Below are 24,365 nucleotides of genomic sequence, written 5' to 3' on the forward strand. Positions count from 1 at the left end.
GTTCTGAACAGAATGTTGCAAATTATATGAACCCTGTACATGAAGCAGGCCATTTGTTTTAACAAGTGTTTTTCTGGAGCCTCCTGTGGATGGGACAAGGCTCTTGACCTTAAGAATATCTCAAGTGGACCTTTATCAATAATACTTTGTTAGCAAGTGCTGTATTTCTTAAAGGTGATAAAAGTATACTTCAAAATATTATGTTGGCCTGATGCTTTAGTGTATCACTAGCTAGTTTGTCATTGCTGAAGAAAGGTCTTGGTTCTACTTGCTAAACTTATAGACTAATTAAAAATACATATAGTGTATTGATTTTTACTTACTATTTTTGTGAAGTTGCTGATTTTCTTTAAAAGTAGTGAAAGAGTACTTATTCTAAAATATTATATCACCTTGAAGGTTTTAGTGTTTCTCTAGTTTGTCATTGCTGAAAAAAGTCCAGGTTCATTTTGTTAAACTTAGAGTGTACTGTGTTTTGAAATTTGAAGTAAGGATACAGAATGGTGGTATTCATTTATCAGGGGGCTGTTAAAATGTGTTTGTTGGAATAGTAAACTTGTCGATAAAAATGTGATTATGAAGTATTTTAGTCTCAAACACTGTTGACGGCTCCAAGATTTCCTGCCTTCTCAAAATTCTCTGATCCCTTGGCTTTTATTTAATGCTTTATTACCCTGGTTTTATTCCTTTATCTTTAACCATCCCTTCCTTTTAAAAAAATGAATATTTTCTTCTTTCTGCCCCGTAAGTGTATGTGATTTCCCAAAGCTCTGTTCTTGGTTCTTTTCAGTTGCTGTTGTGATAGCAGGGCAGGAAGATTAGGAGAGCCAGAGGGCCCTACAGGAGACCTGAGGCTAAAGAGGGAGGCAGAAATTGGGGGTTAGATCATAAAATGCCCTGTAAGCCAAGTCAGGTTGTTTAAACTGAGGGTAGAAGGCAACCCTTAGAGAGTTTCAAACAGAAAAGTAATATGGTCAGATTTCAATATTTTTAATTTTCAATTTTAATTAGAAAAGTAATACTTGTGAAAGATTCAAACATTGCAGAAGTGTAGAAAGTCTACTCTGTCCCTCATTCTCAGGCCTACTTCCTAGGGACAACCACCATTAGTAATTTGAGGTTATCCTTTTGGCCTTATGTTTTCTGGGTATATACAGTAATATATAGACAGAGACATGTTATTTTTTTTTCTTTTTAAAGAAGAATGAAATAAAATCTGCACTGTGGAGAGATCATTATACCTGTAATATAGAGGATAGTTTGGAGGGAGGCAAGGGAAGAAACAGATTGACAGATTAGGGAACTGTTTTTAGTAGACCAGGTAAGAGATTATAGGGGCTTAACTTGGGTTAGGGTGGTAATAGTGGATGTGGTGAAAAGTAAATGGATTTGGGATATTTAAAAGGTAGAGTCAATATGACTTGCTGGTAGGTTTGGGGGGAATGATGGGGGAAAGACTGGACTCAAGGATGAAACTTAGTGTTTGGCTTAGGCATCTGGTTAAATTCACTGAGTTAAGGAGGACTGAAAGAGGAATAGATTTTGTGGGAAGAATGGGCAGATGATGAGTTATATTTGGATACACTGAGTTTGGGATACTTGTGGTTTATGCAAGTAAAGATGTCCAGTATATGATTCAGAAAGGGAAGAGAGAAATCTGTATTATAGATACATGTTTATGGATTATCAGTATCCAAATGGTAAATGAGATGATATGAATTGATTAGCTTGCCTGGCGGAAAGAATACATAGAGAGAAGAGTAGGTGGCCAAAGATGGAATCCTGAATAACTCCAGCATTTAAGGGACAGAAAGAAGAATAGGAGCCTGTGAAAGAGGACCTGCCAGAGAGGTTATAGGTAATGCTCTCAGAGGCCAGGAGAAGAGAATTTTTTGAGAAGAGAGTAGTCAACAGTGTCATGCTGCAGAAAGTAAGACAAGGACTAAAAAGTCCATTGGATTTGGTAATGGGGCCATTGGTCACTTGATGAGAGCAATTTCTATGATATGGGAGTAGAAACCAGATTTCTATCCCATGTGCTCCATATCTAAACAGTCGCTGAATCCTGTCACTTCTTTTATTATTGTCTTTCCCTTTCTCAGTAGCACTTCTTTCCATTTTTTTTTAGTACTAGACCGTTTACATAGTCTTCAAATTAATAGCAGTTTGAGCACCTACTCTCTCGTAGACTCTGTTGGAAATACAAAGACATGTAAGATATGATTCCTTTTCCAAGGAGGGGGAAGTAAAGGGGAGAAGGGAAGTAGTTTGAGCACCTACTACGTGCCAGGCACTTGATGTATAATAATTCCTGTAATCCTCACAGTAATGTGAGGTCAATAGTATGCCTCCCACCTTTTTTTTAACAGAAGAGGAAACTAATACTCAGAGGTTAAGTGACTTACCCAAGGTCACACAGAGAGGTAGAGCTGGTATTTGAACTAAGAACTGTTTGACTCCAATGTCCATGTTTTTTTTAAGTAATGCTTTTCTGCTTATGCTCTAGTTTATGAGAAGATAAAATTGCACAAAAGTTAGATAGCAGTCAATTTAAGCAACAGCTGCAAGGTAGTCGTAGAAGAAACACCACTGTGTGATGTTTAACTGTTACATAAATTGTAAAGATGATAATTGCTAGACTTTGAGAAATTTCCAGGATAAGAATTTTCATTATTGTTCCTTGTGATTTTTAGTGCCTGGCAGAGAGTAGATGCTTAATAAATGTTTAAATGAATTCAGAGGGAGTGATGATGGTAAGTGGGGGTGGCCAGGTAGGGCTTTTAGAGGAGGTGGGATTTAAGCTGGGTCGTAGAAGATGAATCTGACTTTGGAAGAAAGGTGGGGAGGACTTTCTAGGCAGATGGACACAGTAGGCAAAGTAAAGGGTGGGGAGGGAGGTGTAAGGCAGAGGTCGCAAACAGGCAGCCCGTATGCTGGATAAGGCCTGTAGATGTGTTTTGTTTGGCCTATGTAATGTTTTAGAAAAATTGGAATTAGTTATCAATATGTAAAAGTTTCCATAAAAAATCTGGATTTCCTACTACTATTGAAAAATTTAAAGATCTGGTAATCCTGAGCCCACGTTCCTGCATGGCAAATGAGCTAGAGCTGTGTAACTGCTACCCACTCCATCGTCCCCTTGGATGGATATTTACTCTCCATACATGATCAACTTCATTCTTGTACGTTTACCGGCCTGGCTCCTATTAGCAAGTTTGCGACCCCTGATGTAAGGTATGTTGGAGGTTGGGGTGGTAGAGGGGTTTGGGAGGACTATGAATAAACCAAATTGGACTGGAGCGAAAGGCTTTGTTAATGTGAATCATTGGGGAACATAAAGGTAGATTGGAAGCCAAATTCTGAAGGACCTTGAATGCCCCACGTGTAGGTATGGAGGAGCCATTGAAAGTTTTTTGAATGGGGAGTGACATGTTCAAAGTAGTGTTAAGAAGATGAATCTTGCAGTAGCCTATAGGATGAAGTAAAGTGAGTAAGGCTTCCTGGTGGGAGGTAATTATGGAGCTACTGTAGTTGTATAGGCTTGCGAAGGTAAGGGCCTTCCTTAATGTTAGTAGCAGGTTGTAAAACAAAGAGTGGAATTAAGAGAGATTGCAAAGGAATAGCAATGAATTGAATGTGGACAGAGGAGTCAAAAATGACCCCCTCAAAATGGGAAAATGGTAGGGTCATTAACCAAAATAGGAAATCAATAGAGGGAGCAAGTTTGGTTATGTTTTATGTTTGTTTTGTATTTGTTTTTTGTTGTCTTTTTCTAATTTTTAAATTTTTTGTGGGGGGTGTTTATGGGTCAGAAAAGAGCTATTAAATGGTATATGTCTCTGTCTTACATGTTGAAATTTTAACAGTATTATAATTGGAGATTGTTTCTGCTCTAAGCACTAAAACAACTAAAAAGTAAAACGACTTACGTGAGAGCCAGTTCTGTAGCTCAGGGTAGTTTAGGTGCCCACCTTGCCACTAAACCACACCACTAAGCTGAAAATCACCTTCTTGTTGTAGCTTTGAGCATTTCACTCCACTTTGGTCCTTCTAAATTTCATGGGTTAGCACGTTGCTTATTTTGAGTTTCATCGCGCATGCTACAATTACTAGATTTGTCATGTTTGTCTTCCAGTTGATGTAGAACATTCTCATGTTCGATTTCTGGGAAACCTGGTATTGAACCTGTGGGACTGTGGTGGGTAAGTACCATCTGCTTAATTCTTCATGAGGCAAATGTCAATAATCATGGCATGTAGTATAATCAGCACAGAGAATATATTAAAGTAACTATCATTTGTAATAGCTACATTAGATAGAAATTACTTCAGAATTGGCACTTGATTAAATAAAGATCTCTGACTTTCATGTCATTGTGAAAATGCCCTCTGTATGTGACATGTTTAAGCAGCACTCACACAAGCTGTATCTAGGTATCTGTAGTATGGGATCGAACATTCTTCTCTTTTTCTGGTGAAGAAATTAGGTTTCTATCTCAGGTGGCCTAACATCAGTCCTGAGCTCTTAGCCATCACGCCATACTGCCTCATTCTTTGTTATTTCAGTAATTATCTCCAGGCAGTCTAAGCACTGTTGATTGGACCTCAGTTCTCCAGCTGAGTTTCCCACTGTTGGAGGAATAGGAGACAGTTTTTCCTCTCATGTCCAGGACACTTCCAGAATATCCTATCATAAATACACATTCACTGTGCATATGGTGCTCCCTTGCATCTCTGTACTGAAGCAGCAATATGTAGTGCACAGTGGTTAGGAGCCTAAGCTATGGAGTTAGATTGGGGTTTGTATCTCAGCTCTGTTAGCTGTGTTATCTTGGATAGATCATTTAAACTCTCTGAGCTACAGTTTCTTCATCTGTACAATAGGAATAATGATAGTACCAACTCGTATGGTGGTTTTGATGATTAAGATTATATATATGTGTGTGTATATAATATATACATTATATACATATATATATATATATGTATGTATATAATCTCAAGAGTACCTACAAAATAAATGAATGTTATAATTAGCTCAGTGTCTCCCAGCTCCTCGTATAGAGCCAGCCATGGAGTAGGTGCTCAATGAATATTTGTTGAAAGAATAACAAATAAGAAAATGACTTCCTTATTGCTAGCAGATGGATAACACCCAAGTAGCTTTCTCCATGTAAATCCTTCCTCAGTATCATTGCTTCCAATTCTGTAATCTGTGTCAAGAGATTAGTTCAAGTCCTTTGCTTTTAGGCACTAACGTTATTGTCATTTTTACAGATAAGGCACAGCTACTTAATACCAAACTATAGGACTAGAAGCTAGGTTCATGATTTTTTTTAAAAGAACTGCTGTTTATTGAGAGCATGCTATATGCCAGGTTTCATGCTAGATTCTTTCCTGTAGGAAAGAAAATCTATAGATTTTCAGGATAGCCTTCAGAAATGTAGAAAATTAAATTCACCAGAAACCCCCACCCCAGTTCACTGATTATTCTGGTTTTCTAGAAATCTATTCAACACTCATTCAGCAAACATCTATTGATCACCTACCACGTACCACACAGTGAGCAAAGCATTGAAAGTTACACCATAGTAGATTAACATACACAGTATTTGGTGGCTATGACAAAAACCTTCAAAGTAAATATAATCTTTTTTCTTTCCTTTATTTATTTAGTTGTTTTATTTTTGTCTAGTTTTTAAGATTTAACTTTTGTTGAGGTAACATTGGTTTATAACATAAGTTTCATGTGTACAACATTATATTTCTACTTCTGTATATTTTACAGCATGCTCACAACCAAAAATTTAGTTTCTATCCATTCATCAGCATACAGTTGACCACCTTTACCCTTTCTTCCCTCCCCGCTGCCCCTTTCCCTCTGGTAACCACTACTCTGTTCTCTGTATCTATGGGTTTGTTTTTGTTTTATTTTATTTATTGTTTGTTTGTTTTTTTATATCATGGGTGAGATCATATGGTATTTGTCTTTGTCCATCTGACTTATTTCACTTAGCATAATACCCTCAAGATCCATCCATGTTGTTGCAAATGGCAAGTTTTCATTGTTTTTATGGCTGAGTAGTAGTACATTGTATATAGATACCACATCTTTTTTTTTTTCCTAGTACAGTATTTTACTTCTTTAGAGCAGTTTTGGATTCACAACAAAATTGAAAAAAAAGTATAGATATTTCCCATTACCCCCTGTCTCCACACGTGCATAGCCTCTCCCATTATTAACATTCCCCATCAGAGTGATACATTTGTTACAAGTGATGAGCCTACATTGACACATGATTATTACCCAAAGTCTATAGTTTACATTAGGGTTCATTCTTGGTATTGCACATTCTATGTGTTTGGACAAATATGTAATGACATGAATCCACCATCATAGTATCATACACAGTAGTTTCACTGCCCTAAAAATCATATGTGCTCTGCCTATGCATCCCTCCCTCCACCCTAACTCATGGCAACCATTAATCTTCTTAAAATCTCCATAGTTTTAACTTTTTCAGAATGTCATAAAGTTGGAATCACACAGTGTGTAGCCTTTTCATATTGGCGTCTTTTTTTTTTTTCCTTATTTTCTTTTTGGCTGCACCACACAGCATGTGGGATCTTAGTTCTCTGACCATGGATTGAACCCATGTCCACTGCATTGGAAGCATGAAGTCTTAACCAGTGGACCACAGGGAAATCCCCATATTGGCTTCTTTCACTTACTAATGTACATTTTTTAATATCTTTATTAGAATATAATTGCTTTACAATGATGTGTCAGTTTCTGCTTTATAACACAGTGAATCAGTTATACATATACATATGTCCGCATATCTCTTCCCTCTTGTGTCCCTCCCTCCCACTCTCCCTATCCCACCCCTCTTGGTGGTCACAAAGACTGAGCTGATCTCCCTGTGCTATGCGGCTGCTTCCCACTAGCTATCTGATTTATATTTGGTAGTGTATATATGTCCATGCCACTCTTTCACTTTGTCCCAGCTTGCCCTTTCTCCTCCCCATATCCTCAAGTCCATTCTCTGGTAGGTCTGTGTCTCTATTCCTGTCTTGCCCCTAGGTTCTTCATGACCATTTTTTCCCCTCAGATTCCATATATATGTGTTAGTATACAGTATTTGTTTTTCTCTTTCTGACTTACTTCACTCTGTATGACAGAATCTAGGTCAGTCCACCTCACTACAAATAACTCAATTTCGTTTCTTTTTATGGCTGAGTAATATTCCATTGTATATATGTGCCACATCTTCTTTATCCATTCATCTGTCGATGGACACTTAGGTTGCTTCTATGTCCTGGCTATTGTAAATAGAACTGCAGTGAACATTTTGTTACATGACTCTTTTGGAATTATGGTTTTCTCAGGGTATATGCCCAGTAGTGAGATCGCTGGGTCATATGGTAGTTCTATTTTTAGTTTTTTAAGTAACCTCCATACTGTTCTCCATATTGGCTGTACCAATTTACATTCCCACCAACAGTACAAGAGGGTTCCCTTTTCTCCACACCCTCTCCAGCATTTATTGTTTCTAGATTTTTTGATGATAGCCATTCTGACTGGCGTGAGATGATATCTCATTGTAGTTTTGATTTGCATTTCTCTAATGATTAATGATGTTGAGCATTCTTTCATGTGTTTGTTGGCAATCTGTATATCTTCTTTGGAGAAATGTCTGTTTAGGACTTCTGTCCATTTCTGGATTGGGTTGTTTGATTTTTGATATTGAGGTGTATGAGCTGGAGATTAATCCTTTTTCAGTTGCTTCATTTGCAAAAATTTTCTCGCATTCTGAGGGTTGTCTTTTTGTCTTGTTTATGGTTTCCTTTGCTGTGCAAAAGCTTTTAAGTTTCATTAGGTCCCATTTGTTTATTTTTTTTTATTTCCATTTCGCTAGGAGGTGGGTCAAAAGCATCTTGATGTGATTTATATCATAGATTGTTCTGCCTATGTTTTCCTCTAAGAGTTTTATAGCATCTGGCCTTATATTTAGGTCTTTAATCCATTTTGAGTTTATTTTTGTGTATAGTGTTAGGGAGTATTCTAATTTCATTCTTTTACATGTAGCTGTCCAGTTTTCCCAGCACCACTTACTGAAGAGACTGTATTTTCTCCACTGTATATTCTTGCCTCCTTTATCAAAGATATGGTGACCATATGTGTGTGGAGTTTTCTCTGGGCTTTCTATCCTGTTCCACTGAACTATATTTCTGTATTTGTGCCAGTACCATACTGTTTTGATTACTGTAGCTTTGTAGTATAGTCTGAAGTCCAGGAGCCTGATTCCTCCAGCTCCATTTTTCTTTCCCAAGATTGCTTTGGGTATTCGGGGTCTTTTGTGTTTCCATATAAACTGTGAAATTCTTTGTTGTAGTTCAGTGAAAAATGCCACTAGTAGTTTGATATGGATTGCATGGAATCTGTAGATTGCTTTGGTAGTATAGTCGTTTTCCCAATGTTGGTTCTTCCAATCCAGGAACATGGTATATCTCTCCATCTATTTGTATCACCTTTAATTTCTTTCATCAGTGTCTTATAATTTTCTGCATACAGGTCTTTTGTCTCTTTAGGTAGGTTTATTCCTAGATATTTTATTCTTTTTGTTGCAGTGGTAAATGGGAGTGTTTTCTTAATTTCACTTTCAGATTTTTCATCATTAGTGTACAGGAATGCCAGAGAGTTCTGTGCATTAATTTTGTATCCTACTACTTTACCAAATTCATTGATTAGCTCTAGTAGGTTTCTGGTAGCCTTTAGGATTCTCTATGTATAGTATCATGTCATCTGCAAACAGTGACAGTTTTACTTCTTCTTTTCCGATTTGGGTTCTTTTATTTCTTTTTCTTCTCTGATTGCTGTGGCTAAAACTTCCAAAACTATGTTGAATAAGAGTGGTGAGAGTGGGCAACCGTGTCTTGTTCCTGATCTTAGTGGAAATGGTTTCAGTTTTTCACCATTGAGGACGCTGTTGGCTGTGGGTTTGTCATATATGGCCTTTATTATGTTGAGGAAAGTTACCTCTATGCCTACTTTCTACAGGGTTTTTATCATAAATGAGTGTTGAATTTTGTCAAAAGCTTTCTCTGCCTCTGTTGGATGATCATATGGTTTTTCTCCTTCAATTTGTTAATATGGTTTATCACATTGATTGATTTGCATATATTGAAGAATCCTTGCATTCCTGGGATAAACCCCACTTGATCATGGTGTATGATCCTTTTAATGTGCTGTTTGATTCTATTTGCCAGTATGTTGTTGAGGATTTTTGCATGTATGTTCATCAGTGATATTGGCCTGTAGTTTTCCTTTTTTGTGACATCTTTGTCTGGTTTTGGTATCAGGGTGATGGTGGCCTCGTACAATGAATTTGGGAGTGTTCCTCCCTCTGCTGTATTTTGGAAGCGTTTGAGAAGGGTAGGTTTTAGCTCTTCTCTAAATATTTGATAGAATTCACTTGTGAAGCCATGTGGTCCTGGACTTTTGTTTCTTGGAAGATTTTTAATCACAGTTTCAGTTTCAGTGCTTGTGATTGGTCTGTTCATATTTTCTATTTCTTCCTGGTTCAGTCTCAGAAGGTTCTGCATTTCTAAGAATTTGTCCATTTCTTCCAGGTAGTCCATTTTATTGGCCTATAGTTGCTTGAAGTAATCTCTCATGATCCTTTGTATTTCTGCGTTGTCAGTTGTTACTTCTCCTTTTTCATTTCCTATTCTGTTGATTTGAGTCTTCTCCCATTTTTTCCTTGGTAGTCTGGCTAATGGTTTATCTATTTTGTTTATCTTCTCAAAGAACCAGCTTTTAGTTTTATTGATCTTTGCTGTCATTTCCTTCATTTCTTTTTCATTTATTTGTGATCGGATCTTTATGATTTCTTTCCTTCTGCTATGTTTGGGGTTTTTTGTTCTTTTTTCTCTAATTGCTTTAGGTGTAAGGTAACATTATTTATTTGAGCTGTTTCTTCTTTCTTGAGGTAGGAATATATTGCTATAAACTTACTTCTTAGAACTACTTCTGCTGCATCCCTAAGGTTTTGGGTCATCGTGTTTTCATTGTCACTTGTTTCTAGGTAGTTTTTGACTTCCTCTTTGATTTCTTCAGTGATCTATTGGTTATTTAGTAGTGTATTGTTTAGTCTCCATGTATTTGTATTTTTTACAGAATTTTTTCCTGTAATTGATATGTACTCTTATAGTGTTGTGGTTGGAAAAGATATTTGCTATGATTTCAATTTTCTTAAATGTACCAAGGCTTGATTTGTGACACAAGATATGATCTATCCTGGAGAATGTTCCATGAGCACTTGAGAAGAATGTGAATTCTGTTGTTTTTGGATGGAATGTCCTATAAATATCATTTAAGGCCATCTTGTTTAATGTATCATTTAAAGCTTGTGTTTCCTTATTTATTTTCATTTTGGATGATCTGTCCATTGGTGAAATGGGGTGTCGAATTCACCTACTAAGATCGTGTTACTGTCAGTTTCCCCTTTTATAGCTTTTCATAGTTGCCTTATGTATTGAGGTGCTCCTATGTTGGGTGCATAAATATTTACAATTGTTATATCTTCTTCTTGGATCGATCCCTTGATCATTATGTAGTGTCCTTCTTTGTTTCTTGTAATAGTCTTTGTTTTAAAGTCTTTTTTGTCTGATATGGGAATTGCTACTCCAGCTTTCTGTTGATGTCCACTTGCATGGAATATCATTTTCCATCCCCCGACTTTCAGTCTGTATGTGTCCCTATGTCTGACGTGGGTCTCTTGTAGACAGCATGTATACGGGTCTTGTTTTTGTATCCATTCAGCTAGTCTGTGTCTTTTGGTTGGAGCATTTAATCCATTTATATTTAAGGTAATTATTGATATGTATGTTCCTAATACCATTTTCTTAATTGTTTTGGGTTGGTTATTGTAGGTCTTTTCCTTCTCTTGTGTTTCCTGCCTAGAGAAGTTCCTTTAGCATTTGTTGTAAAGCTGGTTTGGTGGTTCAGAATTCTCTTGGCTTTTGCTTATCTGTAAAGATTTTAATTTCTCAATCAAATCTGAATGAGATCCTTGCTGGGTAGAGTAATCTTGGTTGTAGCTTTTTTCTCCTTCATCACTTTAAATATGTCCTGCCACTCCCTTCTGGCTTGGATAGTTTGTGCTGAAAGATCAGCTGTTAACCTTATGGGTATTCCTTTGTGTGTTACTTGTTGCTTTTCCCTTGCTGCTTTTATGGTGTTAGGGTCTAATTTCATTCTTTTACATGTAACTGTCCAACTTTCCTAGCACCACTTATTGAAGAGACTGTATTTCTCGATTGTGTATCCATGCCTCCTTTGTCATAGATTAGTTGACCACAGGTGCATGGGTTTATCTATGGGCATTCTATCTTGTTCCTTTTATCTATGTTTCTGTTTTTGTGCCAGTACCATATTGTCTTCATTACTTGTAGCTTTGTAGTATAGTCTGAAGTCAGGGACTCTGATTCTTCCAGCTCTGTTTTTTTCCCCACAAGACTGCTTTGGCTATTCGGGGTCTTTTCCGTCTGCATACAAATTTTAAGATTTTTTGTTCTGGTTAAGAAAAATGCCATTGGTAATTTGATAGGGATTGCATTGAACCTGTAGATTGCTATGGGTAGTAAAGTCACTTTCACAGGATTGATTCTTCCAATCCAAGAACATGGTATATCTCTCTATCTGTTGGTATCATCTTTAATTTCTTTCATCAGTGTCTTATACTTTTCTGCATACAGGTCTTTCGTCTCCCTAGGTAGGTTTATTCCTAGGTATTTTATTCTTTTTGCAGCAGTGGTAAATGGGAGTGTTTTCTTACTTTCAATTTCAGACTTTTCATCATTAGTGGATAGGAATGCAAGAGATTTCTGTGTATTAATTTTGTATCCTGCAACTTTACCAGATTTATTGATTAGCTCTAGTAGTTTTCTGGTGGCATCTTTAGGATTCTCTATGTATACTATCATGTCATCGGCAAACAGTGACAGTTTTACTTCTTCTTTTCCAATTTGGATTCCTTTTATTTCTTTTTCTTCTCTAATTGCCGTGGCTAGGACTTCGAAAACTATGTTGAATAATAGTGGTGAGAGTGGACATGCTTGTCTTGTTCCTGATCTTAGAGGATACGCTTTCAGTTTTTCACCATTGAGAATGATATTCGCTGTAGGTTTGTCGTATATGGCCTTTGTTATGTTGAGGTAGGTTCCCTCTATGTCCAGTTTCTGGAGAGTTTTTATCATAAATGGGTGTTGAATTTTGTCAAAAGCTTTTTCTGCATCTATTGAGATGACTATATGGTTTTTCCTTCTTCAATTTGTTAATATGTTGTATATCAGTGATTGATTTGCATATATTGAAGGACCCTTGCTCCCTGGGATAAATCCCAGTTGATTATGGTGTATGATCCTTTTAACATTTTGTTTGATTCTGTTTGCTAGTATTTCATTAAGGATTTTTGCATCTATATTCATCAGTGATATTGGTCTGTAATTTTCTTTTTTTTGTAGTATCTTTGTTTGGTTTTGGTATCACGGTGATGGTTGCCTCATAGAATGAGTTTTGGAGTGTTCCTTCCTCCATAATTTTTTGGAAGTGTTTGAGAAGGATGTGTGTTATGTCATTTCTAAAAGTTTGATAGAATTCACCTGTGAAGCCATCTGGTCCTGGAGTTTTGTTTTTTGGAAGATTTTTAATCACAGTTTCAATTTCATTACTTGTGATTGGTCTGTTCATATTTTCTGTTTTTTCCTGGTTCAGTCTTGGAAGGTTATACCTTTCTAAGAATTTGTCCATTTCTTCCAGGTTGTCCATTTTATTTGCAAAGGGTTGCTTTTAGTAGTCTCAGGATGCTTTGTATTTCTGTGGTGTCTGTTGTAACTTGTCCTTTTACTTTTCTAATTTTATTGATTTGTGTCCTCTCCCTCATTCTCTTGATACATCTGGCTAATGGTTTATCAATTTTGTTTATCTTCTCAAGGAAGCAGCTTTTAGTTTTATTGATTCTTGCTATTGTTTTCTTTGTTTCTATTTCATTTATTTCTGCGCTGATCTTTATGATTTCTTTCCCTCTGCTAACTTTGGGTTTTGTTTGTTCTTCTTTGTCTAGTTCCTTTAGGTGTAAGGTTAGATTGTTTATTTGAGATTTTTCTTATTTTTTGAGGTAGGCTTGTATAGATATAAACTTCATTCTTAGAACTGCTTTTGCTACATCCCATAGGTTTTGAATCATCGTGTTTTCATTGTCATATGTCTCTAGGTATTTTTAATTGCTCCTTTGATGTCTTCAGTGATCTCTTGTTTATTTAGTAACGTATTGTTTAGCCTCCATGTGTTTGTGTTTTTTACGTTTTTTCCCCTGTAATTCATTTCTAATCTCATAGCATTGTGGTCAGAAAAGATGCTTGCTATGCTTTCAGTTTTATTAAATTTACTGTGGCTTGATTTGTAACCCAAGTTGTGATCTGTCCTGGAGAATGTTTCGTGTGCACTTGAGAAGAAATTGTAATCTGCTGCTTCTGGATGGAATGTTCTATAACTGTCAATTAAATCTATCTTGTCTATTGTGTCATTTAAAGGTTTTGTTTCCTTATTTATTTTCATTTTGGTTGATCTGTCCATTGGTGTAAGTGAGGTGTTAAAGTCCCCCACTATTATTGTGTTACTGTCGATTTCCTCTTTTATAGCTGTTAGCAGTTGCCTTATGTATTGTTGTGCTCCTATGTTGGGAGCATATATATTTATAATTATCATCTCTTCTTGTTGGATTGATACCTTGATTATTATGTAGGGTCCTTCCTTGTCTGTTGTAACATCCTTTATTTTAAAGTCTATTTTATCTGATATGAGTATTGCTACTCCAGCTTTCCTTTGATTTCCATTGCATGGAATAACTTTTTTCCATCCCCTCACTTTCAGTCTGTATGTGTCCCTAGGTCTGAAGTGGTTCTCTTGTAGGCAGCATATATACGGGTCTTGTTTTTGTATCAATTCAGCCAGTCTGTGTCTTTTGGTTGGAGCATTTAATCCATTTACATTTAAGGTACTTATCGATATGTATGTTCCTGTTACCATTTTCTTAATTGTTTTGGGTTTTTTATTGTAGGTCTTTTCCTTCTCTTGTGTTTCTTGCCTAGAGAAGTTCCTTTAGCATTTGTTGTAAAGCTGGTTTGGTGGTGCTGAACTCTCTCAGCTTTTGCTTGTCTGTAAAGGTTTTAATTTCTCCATCAAATCTGAATGAGATCCTTGCTGGGTAGAGTAATCTTGTTTGCAGGTTTTTCTCCTTCATCACTTTAAATATGTCCTGCCACTCCCTTCTCGCTTTCAGAGTTTCTGCTGAAAGATCAGCTGTTAACCTTATGGGGATTCCCTTGTATGTTATTTGTTGTTTTTCCCTTGCTGCTTTTAATATGTTTTCTTTGGATTTAATTTTTGATAGTTTGATTAATATGTGTCTTGGCATGCTTCTCCTTGTATTTATCCTGTATGGGACTCTCTGTGTTTCCTGGACTTGATTAACTCTTCCCTTTCCCATATTAGGGAAGTTTTCAATTATAATCTCTTCAAATATTTCCTCAGTCCCTTTCTTTTTCTCTTCTTCTTCTGGGACCCCTATAATTCGAATGTTGGTACATTTAGTGGTGTTCCAGAGGTCTCTGAGACTGTCCTCAATTGTTTTCATTGTTTATTCTGCTCTGCTGTAGTTATTTCCCCTATTTTTTCTTCCAGGTCAGTTATCTGTTCTTCTGCCTCAGTTATTATGCTATTGATTCCTTCTAGAGAAATTTTAATTTCATTTATTGTGTTGTTCATCACTGTTTGTTTGCTCTTTACTTCTGGGTCCTTGTTACACATTTCTTTTATTTTCTCCTTTCTATTTCCAAGATTTTGGACCATCTTTACTATCATTACTCTGAATTCTTTTTCAGGTAGACTGTCTATTTCCTCTTCATTTGTTAAGTCTGGTGGGTTTTTGCCTTGCTCTTTCATCTGCTGTGTGTTTCTCTGTCTTCTCATTTTGCTTAAGTTACTTTGTTTGGAGTCTCCTTTTCACAGGCTGCAGGTTCGTATTTCCTGTTGTTTTTGGTGTCTGTCCCCAGTGGCTAAGGTTGGTTCAGTAGGTTGTGTAGGCTTCCTGGTCTAGGGGACTAGTGCCTGTGTTCTGGTGGAGGAGGCTGGATCTTTTCTTTCTGGTGAATAGGCCTACATCTGGTGGTGTGTTTTGGGGTGTCTATGTCCTTATTATGATCTTAGGCAGCCTCTGTGCTAATAGATGGGGTTGTGTTCCTGTCTTTCTAGTTTTTTGGCATAGGGTGTCCAGCACTGTAGCTTGCTAGTCATTGAGTGGAGCTGGGTCTTGGCATTGAGATGGAGATCTCTGGAGATTTTTGCTGTTTGATATTACGTGGAGCTGGGAGGTCTCTTGTGTACCAGTGTCCTGAAGTTGGCTCTCCCACCTCAGAGGCACAGCACTGACTCCTGGCTGGAGCACCAAGAGCCTTTCATCCACACGGCTCAGAAGAAAAGGGAGAAAAAGCGGAAAGAAAAAAAGAAAGAGGATAAGGTAAAATAAAGTAAAGTAAAATAAAATAAAGTTATTAAAATAAAAAATAATTATTAAGGAAACAATTTTTTAAAGTAAAAAAAAAAATGGACGGACAGACACCTAGGACAATATCACATACAGAAGCATACAGATACACGCTCACAAAAAGTGAAAAAGGGAAAAAAATATATACATCGTTGATCCCAACGTCCACCTCCTCGATTTGGGATGATTCGTTGTGTATTCAGGTATTCCACAGATGCAGGGTACATCACGTTGATTGTGCAGATTTAATCTGCTGCTCCTGAAGCTGCTGGGAGAAATTTCTCTTTCTCTTCTTTGTTCGCACAGCTCCCAGGGTTCAGCTTTGTATTTGGACCTGCTTCTGCCTATAGGTCACCTGAAGGCCTCTGTTCTTCGCTGAGACAGGATGGGGTTAAAGGAGCAGCTGATTCGGGGTCTCTGGCTCACTGAGGCATGGGAGAGGGAGGGGAACGGAGTGCTGGTTTAGCCTGTGGCGGCAGAGGCCAGCATGACGTTGCACCAACCTAAGGCGTGCCATGTGTTCTCCTGGGATAGTTGTCCCTGCATCACGGGACCCTGGCTGTGGCAGGCTGCACAGGCTCCCAGGACGGGAGGTGAGGATAGTGACCTGTGCTTTCATGCAGGCTTCTTGGTGGCTGCAGCAGCAGCCTTAGCGTCCCATATCTGTCTCTGGGGTCCATGCTGTTAGCTGCGGCTCGCGCACATCTCTGGAGCTCCTTTAAACAGCACTCTTAATCCCCTCTCCTTGTGCACCAGGAAACAAAGAGGCAAGAAAAAGTCTCTTCCCTCTTTGGCAGCTCCAGACTTTTTCCTGGACTCCCTCCCGGCTAGCTGTGGCGCACTAGCCCCTTCAGGCTCTGTTCATGCAGCCAACCTGAGTCCTCTCCCTGGGTCCTGAGCTCTGAAGCCCAAGCCTCAGCTCCCAGCCCTCACCCGCTGGGGCGGGTGAGCAGGCAAGCCTCTCGGGCTGCTGAGTGCTGGTCAGCACCGATCCTCTGTGCGGGATCTCTCCACTTTGCCCTTCGCACCCCTGTTTCTGCGCTGTCCTCTGTGGCTCCAAAGCTTCCTCCCTCTGCTCCCCGCAGTCTCCGCCCACGAAGGGGCTTCCTAGTGTGTGGAAACCTTTCCTCCTTCACAGCTCCCTCCCATTGGTGCAGGTCCCATCTTTATTCTTTTGTCTGTTGTTTCTTTTTTTTTTTTTTTTTTTTGCCCTACCCAGTTACATGGGGAGTTTCTTGCCTTTGGGGAGGTCTGAGGTCTTCTGCCAGAGTTCAGTAGGTGTTCTGTAGGAGTTGTTCCACATGTAGATGTATTTTTGATGTATTTGTGGGAAGGAAGGTGATCTCCGCATCTCACTCTTCTGCCATCTTGAAGCTCCTCCTCCGATACCGTATCTTTTTCATCCGTTCATCTCTTGATGGGCACTTAGGTGGTTTCCATATCTTGGCTATTATAAATAATGCCGCAGTGAACATAGGGGTGCATGTATCTTTTCAAATTAGTGTTTTCATATTCTTTGGATAAATACCTGGAAGTGGGATAGCTGGATCATATGGTAGTTCTATTCTTGATGTATTTTTACATTTTATTTATGTATTTTTTTTCAGCTTTGTTGCTGCACACGGGCTTTCTCTAGTTGCATCAAGTGGGGGCTACTCTTCTTTGTGATCCATAGGCTTCTCGTTCCTGTAGCTTCTCTTGTTGCGGAACATGGGCTCTAGGCATGAGGTCTTCAGTAGTTGTGGCTCACAGGCTCTAGAGTGCAGGCTCAGTAGTTGTGGCACATGAGCTTAGTTGCTCCATGACATGTGGGATCTTCCTGTACCAGGGATCAAACCTGTGTCCCCTCCATTAGCAGGCAGATTCCTCACCACTGCACCACCAGGGAAGTCCATAATTTTTATTTTTGAGGACTCTCCATATTTCTTCCATAGTCGCTGCACCAATTTACATTCCCACAAACAACATATGAAGGTTCCCCTTTCTACACTTGTTGTTTCTACACTTGTTATTTCTTGCCTTTTTGATAATAGGCAATCTAAGTGGCGTAAGTCGGTATATTATTGTGGTTTAGATTTACATTTCCATACTTTTCATGTGCCTGTTGGCCATCTGTATATCTTTGGGAAAATTTCTATTTAGCTGCTCTTCCCAGTTTTTTTTTTTTTTTTTTTTTTTGGTACGTGGGCCTCTCACTGTTGTGGCCTCTCCTGTTGTGGAGCACAGGCTTCGGATGCGCAGGCTCAGCGGCCATGGCTCATATGCCTAGCCACTCCGCGGCATGTGGGATCTTCCCAGACCGGGGCACAAACCCATGTCCCCTGCATCGGCAGGTGGACTCTCAACCACTGTGCCACCAGGGAAGCCCTGCTCTTCCCATTTTTTAATCAGGTTGCTTGTTTTGTTGTTGATGAGTTTGTATGAATTCTTTATGTATTTTGGATATTGACTGCTTATCAGATATATGATTTTCAAATACCTTTTTCCATTCAGTAAGTTGCCTTTTTGTTCTATTGACGGTTTCTTTTGCTATGCAGAAGCTTTTTATTTTGATGTAGTCCCATTTGTTTATTTTTGCTTTTGTTTCCTTTGTCTGAGGAGACATATCTAGAAAGACATTGCTAAGACTGATATCAAAGACCATACTGCCTATGTTTTCTTCTAGGAGTTTTATGGTTTCAAATCTTGTGTTGAAGTCCTTAAACCATTTTCAGTTATTTTTTCTGTATGGTGTGATATTGGTCTAGTTTCACGTTTTTGCATGTCACTCTTCATTTTTTCCAACACCATTTATTGAAGAGACTATTCTTTCTCCACTGTGTGTTCTTGCTCCTTTGTTGTAAATTAATTGTCCATATATGCATGGGTTTATTTCTAGGCTCTCAATTCTGCTCCTTGCTCTGTGTGTGTTTTTCTGCCAATACCATTCAGTTTTGATTACTGTGGCTTTGTAGTATATTTTGAAATCAGGGAGTGATGTACCTCCAGCTTTGTTCTTTTTTTCAGGATTGCTTTGTCTGTTTGGGATCTTCTATGTTTCCATAAAAATTTCAAATTTTAGGATTATTTGATGTATTTCTGTGAAAAATGTTGTTAGAATTTTGATAGGGATTGCATTCAGTTTTTATGTTGCTTTGGGTAATAGAGACATTTTAACGATACTAATTCTTCGAATCCAAGAGCAGAGAATATCTTCTCATTTATTTGTTTCTTCAATTCCTTTCATCATTGGTTTATAGATTTCAGTGTACAGTTCTTTTTTACTTCCTTGGTTAAATTTATTCCTAGGTATTTTATTATTTTTGTCACAATTACAAATGGTATTGTTTACTTAATCTCTCTTTCTACTAGCTCATTATTGGTGTATAGAAATACAACAGATTTTTGTATATTGATTTCATATCCTGCAAATTTAATGTCTTTGTTTCTTATTTCTAATAGTTTTTTTTGGTGGAGACTTCAGGATTTTCTATATATAAAATCATGTCATCTACAAATAGTAACAGTTTTACTTCTTTCTTTCCAATTTGGATGTCTTTTATTTCCTTTTCTTGCCTAATTGCTCTGACTAGGACTTCCAATACTATGTTGAATAAAAGTGGCTAGGGTGGGCATTCTTGTCTTGTTCCTGATTTTAGAGGAATAGCTTTCAGTTTTTCACCATTGAGTATGATGTTAGCTCTGGGTTTTTCATATATGGCCTTTATTATGTTGAGGTACATTCTTTTTATAACTACTTTATTGAGAGTTTTATCATAAATGTGTGTTGAATCTTGTCAAATGATTTTTCTGCAATTACTCAGATAATCATGATTTTTATACTTTATTTTGTTAATGTGATATATCACATGGCTTGATTTGCAGGTGTTGAACCATCCTTGTATAACTGGAATAAATCCCACCAGATCATGGTGCATGATGCTTTTAATGCATTGTATTTGGTTTGCTCTTATTTTATTGAGGATTTTTGCATCTATGTGCATCAGAGATATTGGCTTGTAATTTTCTTTTTGTGTGTGTTGGCTTTGTCTGGTTTTGGTATCATGGTAATGTAGGCCTCATAAAATGAGTTAGGAAGTGTTCCCTTCTCTTCAGTTTTTTGGAGTAGTTTGGGAAGGATAGGTATTAAATCTTCCTTGAATGTTTGGTAGAATTCATCTGTGAAACCATGTGGTCCTGGACTTTTGTTTTTTGGTAGCTTTTTGATTACTGTTTTAATCTCTTTACTAGTGATCAGTCTATTCAAACTATTTCTTCATGGTTCTGTCATAGAAGGTTGTATGATTCTAAGAATTTGTCCATTTCTTCTAGGTTGTCCAATTTGTTGGAATATAGCTGTTCATAGTATTCTCTTATAATCCTTTGTATTTCTGTGGTATCTTTTGTTACTCTTCTCTTTTGTTTCTGATTTTTTAATCAGGATTTTCTCTCTTTTCTTCTTTGTGAGTCTAGCTAATGGTTTGTCAGGTTTTTTTATTCTTCAAAAGAACCCACTGTTAATTTCATTGACCTTTTCTCTAGTCCTTTTAGTCTCTATTTCATTTATATCTGCTCTGATCTTTGTTATTTACTTTCTTTTACTGATCTTGGGCTTTGTTCTTCTTTTTCTAGTTCCTTTAGGTATAAAGTTATTTATTTGAGATTTTTCTTGTTTCTTGAGGTAGACCTGTATTACTATAAACTTCCCTATTTGTGCCACTTTGCTGGATCACATAGATTTTGATATGTCATATTTTCATTTGTCTTCAGGTAGTTTTTGATTTCTCCTTTGATTTCTTCATTGACCCAATATTGTTCAGTAACATGTTGTTCAGTCTCCACATATTTGTTATTTTTCCAGCTTTATTCTTGTGGTTGATTTGTTTCATACCATTGTCAGAAAAGATGCTTGATATGATTTCAGTCTTCTTAAATTTATTGAGCCTTGTTTTGTGTTACAACATATGGTCTATCTCTCAGAAAGTTCCATGTGCAGAAAAAGTTGTATTCTGCTGCATTTGGATGGAATGTTCTGTACAAATCTATCAAATCCATCTGGTCTGATATTTCATTTAAGGCCAGTGTTTTCTTCATTTAAGGCCATCTGTCTGGATGATCTGTCCATTGATGTAAGTGGGGTATTGGTGTTAAATTTCCCTGCTATTATCACATTGCTGTCAATTTGTTTTCTTCTGTTAATAATTGCTTTATATATTTTGGTGCTCCCATATTAATCACTGTTATATCATTTTTATCTCTTACTACCCTTTTTCGGCTTGAAGTCCATTTTGTGTGATATGAGTATGGCTACACCCACTTTCTTTTCACTGACATTTGCTTAGACAGTCACCTTCTGTCTGTTTACTTTTAGCCTATAGAGCTGAGGTGAATCTCATGGAGGCAGCACAGAGTTGAGTATTGTTTTATAACCTCTCCAGCTATTCTGTGTCTTTTGATTGGTGAATTCAGTTCATTTACATTTTGGGTGGTTATTAATGGATGAGTACTTAGTACTGCCATTTTATCTTCTGATTTCTGCTTGCTCTATATTATCATTGTTTCCTTTTTCTAACATCTTTATTGGAGTATAATTGCTTTACAATGTTGTGTTAATTTCTGCTGTACAAGATTTGATAGTGTATATATGTCAGTGCTACTCGCTCACTTCGTTCCAGCTTACCCATCACCCTCCCCATGTCCTCAAGTCCATTCTCTACGTCTGCGTCTTTATTCCTGTCCTGCCCCTAGGTTCATCAGAACCATTTTTTTAAGATCCCATATATATGTGTTAGCGTATGGTATTTGTTTTTCTCTTTCTGACTTCACTCTGTATGACAGACTAGGTCCATCCAGCTCACTAAAAATAACTCAGTTTCATTTCTTTTTATGGCTGAGTAATATTCCATTGTATATATATGCCACATCTACTCTAGCCGTTAATCTGTTGATGGACACTTAGGTTGCTTCCATGTCCTGACTATTGTAAATAGTGCTGCAGTAAACATTGTGGTACGTCTCTTTTTGAATTATGGTTTTCTCCGTATATGCCCAGTAGTGGTATTGCTGGGTCATATGGTAGTTCTATTTTTAGCTTTTTAAGGAACGTCCATACTGTTCACCATAGTGGCTGTGTTAATTTACATTCCCACCACAAGTGCAAGAGGATTCCCTTTTCTCCACACCCTTGCCAGCATTTACTGTTTGTAGATTTTTTGATGTTGGCCATTCTGATGCATATGACATGATACCTCATTGTGGTTTTGATTTGCATTTCTCTAATGATTAGTGATTTAGAGCATCCTTCCATGTGTTTGTTGGCAGTCTGTATATCTTCTTTGGAGAAATGTCTATTTAGGTCTTCTGCCCATTTTTGCATTTGGTTGTGTGTTTTTTCGATGTTGAGCTGCATGCGCTACTTCTGTATTTTGGAGGTTAAACCTTTGTCAGCTGCTTTGTTTGCAAATATTTTCTCCCATTCGGAGTATTGTCTTTTCATCTTCTTTATGGTTTCATTTGATGTGCAAAAGCTTTTAAGTTTCATTAGGTCTCATTTGTTTATTTTTGTTTTTACTTCCACTTCTCTAGGAGGTGGGTCAAAAAGGATCTTGCTGTGTTTTATGCCATAGAGTATTCTGCCTATGTTTTCCTCTAAGAGTTTTATAGTGTCTGGCCTTACATTTAGGTCTTTAATCCATTTTGAGTCTACTTTTGTGTTTGGTGTTAGGGAGTGTTCTAATTTCATTCTTTTACATGTAGCTGTCCAGTTTTCCCAGCACCACGTATTGAAGAGACTGTGTTTTCTCCACTGTATATTCGTGACTCCCTTATCAAAGATAAGGTGACCATATGTGTGTGGGTTTATCTCTGGGCTTTCTGTCCTGTTCCATTGATCAGTATTTCTGTTTTTGTGCCAGTACCATACTGTCTTGATTACTGTAGCTTGGTAGTATAGTCTGAAGCTAGGGAGCCTGATTCCTCCAGCTCTGGTTTTCTTTCTCAAGAGTACTTTGGCTCTTCAGGGTCTTTTGTGTTTCCATACAAATTGTGAAATTTTTTGTTCTAACTCTGTGAAAGATGCCATTGGTAGTTTGATAGAGATTGCATTGAATTGTAGATTGCTTTGGGTAGTAAACTCATTTTCACAGTGTTGATTCTTCCAATCCAAGAACATGGTATATCTCTCCATCTCTTTGTATCATCTTTAATTTCTTTCATCAGTGTCTTATAGTTTTTTGCATACAGGTCTTTTGTCTCCTTAGATAGGTTTATTCCTAGGTATTTTATTCTTCTTGTTGCAGTGGTAAATGGGAGTATTTTTGTAATTTCTCTTTAAGATTTTTCGTTCTTAGTGTATAGGAATGCCAGAGATTTCAGTGCATTAATTTTGCATCCTGCAACTTGGCCAAATTCATTGATGAGGTCCAGCAGTTTTCTGGTAGCATCTTTAGTATTCTCTATGTATAGTATCATGCCATCTGCAAACAGTGGAAGTTTTATTTATTCTTTTCTGATTTGGATTCCTTTTATTTCCTTTTCTTCTCTGATTGCCGTGGCTAAAACTTCCAAAACAATGTTGAATAGTAGTGGTGCAGGTGGGCAGCCTTGTCTTGCTGCTGACCTTAGAGGAAATGGTTTCAGTTGTTCACCATTGAGAACAATGTTGGCTGTGGGTTTGTCATATATGGCCTTTATTATGTTGAGGTAAGTTCCCTCTATGCCTGCTTTCTGGAGAGCTTTTATAATATATGGGTGTTGAATTTTGTTGAAAGCTTTTTCTGCATCTTTTGAGATTATCATATGGTTTTTCTCCTTCAATTTGGTAATATGGTGTATCACGTTGATTGATTTGCGTATATTGAAGAATCCTTGCATTCCTGGGATAAACCCCACTTGATTATGGTGTATGGTCCTTTAATGTGCTGTTGGATTCTGTTTGCTAGTATTTTGTTGGGAATTTTTGCATTTATGTTCATCGGTGATATTGGCCTGTAGTTTTCTTTTTTTGTGACATCTTTGTCTGGTTTTGGTATCAGGGTGATGGTGGCCTCGTAGAATGAGTTTGGGAGTATTCCTCCCTCTGCTATATTTTGGAAGCATTTGAGAAGGTTAGGTGTTAGGTCTTCTCTAAATGTTTGGTAGAATTCACCTGTGAAGCCATCTGGTCCTGGACTTTTGTTTGTTGGAAGATTTTTAATCACAGTTTCAATTTCAGTGCTTGTGATTAGTCTGTTTATATTTTCTATTTCTTCCTGGTTCCATCTTGAAAGGTTGTGCATTTCTAAGAATTTGTCCATTTCTTCCAGGTTCTCCATTTTATTGGCATATAGTTGCTTGTAGTAATCAATCATGATCCTTTGTCTTTCTGCAGTGTCAGATGTTACTTCTTTTTCATTTCTAATCTTGTTGATTTGTGTCTTCTCCCTTTTTTCCGTGATGAGTCTGGCTAACGGTTTATCAATTTTGTTTATCTTCTCAACGAACCAGCCTTTAGTTTTATTGATCTTTGCTATCGTTTCCTTCATTTCTTTTTCATTTATTTCTGAGCTGATCTTTATGATTTCTTTCCTTCTGCTCACTTTGGGATTTTTGTGTTCTTCTTTCTCTAATTGCTTTAGGTGTAACATTAGGTTCTCTATTTGAGATGTTTCTTGTTTCTTGAGGTAGGGTTGTATTGCTATAATCTTCCCTCTTAAAACTGCTTTTGCTGCATCCCATAGGTTTTGAGTCATTATGTTTTCATTGTCATTTGTTTCTAGGTATTTTTTGATTTCCTCTTTGA

General features: G+C 37.4%; 1 protein-coding gene across 11 annotated transcripts in view; it reads left to right on the forward strand.

Annotated features, from left to right (window-relative positions):
- The window catches only part of RRAGB (Ras related GTP binding B), a 50,884-nt gene that overhangs the window by 6,899 nt on the left and 19,620 nt on the right, over nt 1-24,365 (forward strand). For 8 of the 11 annotated variants that reach the window (XR_003430757.1, XM_027096756.1, XM_027096750.1 and 5 more), the window contains exons 4-5: nt 2,129-2,212; nt 4,136-4,202. Coding sequence is in view for 10 of the 11 variants with exons in the window: in XM_027096756.1 (XP_026952557.1) it covers nt 2,129-2,212; nt 4,136-4,202 (151 nt within the window). In the remaining variant the exon portion in view is untranslated. The remainder of the gene's footprint in view (nt 1-2,128; nt 2,213-4,135; nt 4,203-24,365) is intronic. The other 3 variants (XM_027096758.1, XM_027096751.1, XM_027096753.1) reach the window with 1 other exon arrangement.

The sequence above is a fragment of the Aethalodelphis obliquidens genome, unplaced genomic scaffold (assembly GCF_003676395.1).
Source record: "Aethalodelphis obliquidens isolate GAN/ISIS:26980383/991018 unplaced genomic scaffold, ASM367639v1 scaffold108, whole genome shotgun sequence".
NCBI lineage: Eukaryota > Metazoa > Chordata > Mammalia > Artiodactyla > Delphinidae > Aethalodelphis > Aethalodelphis obliquidens.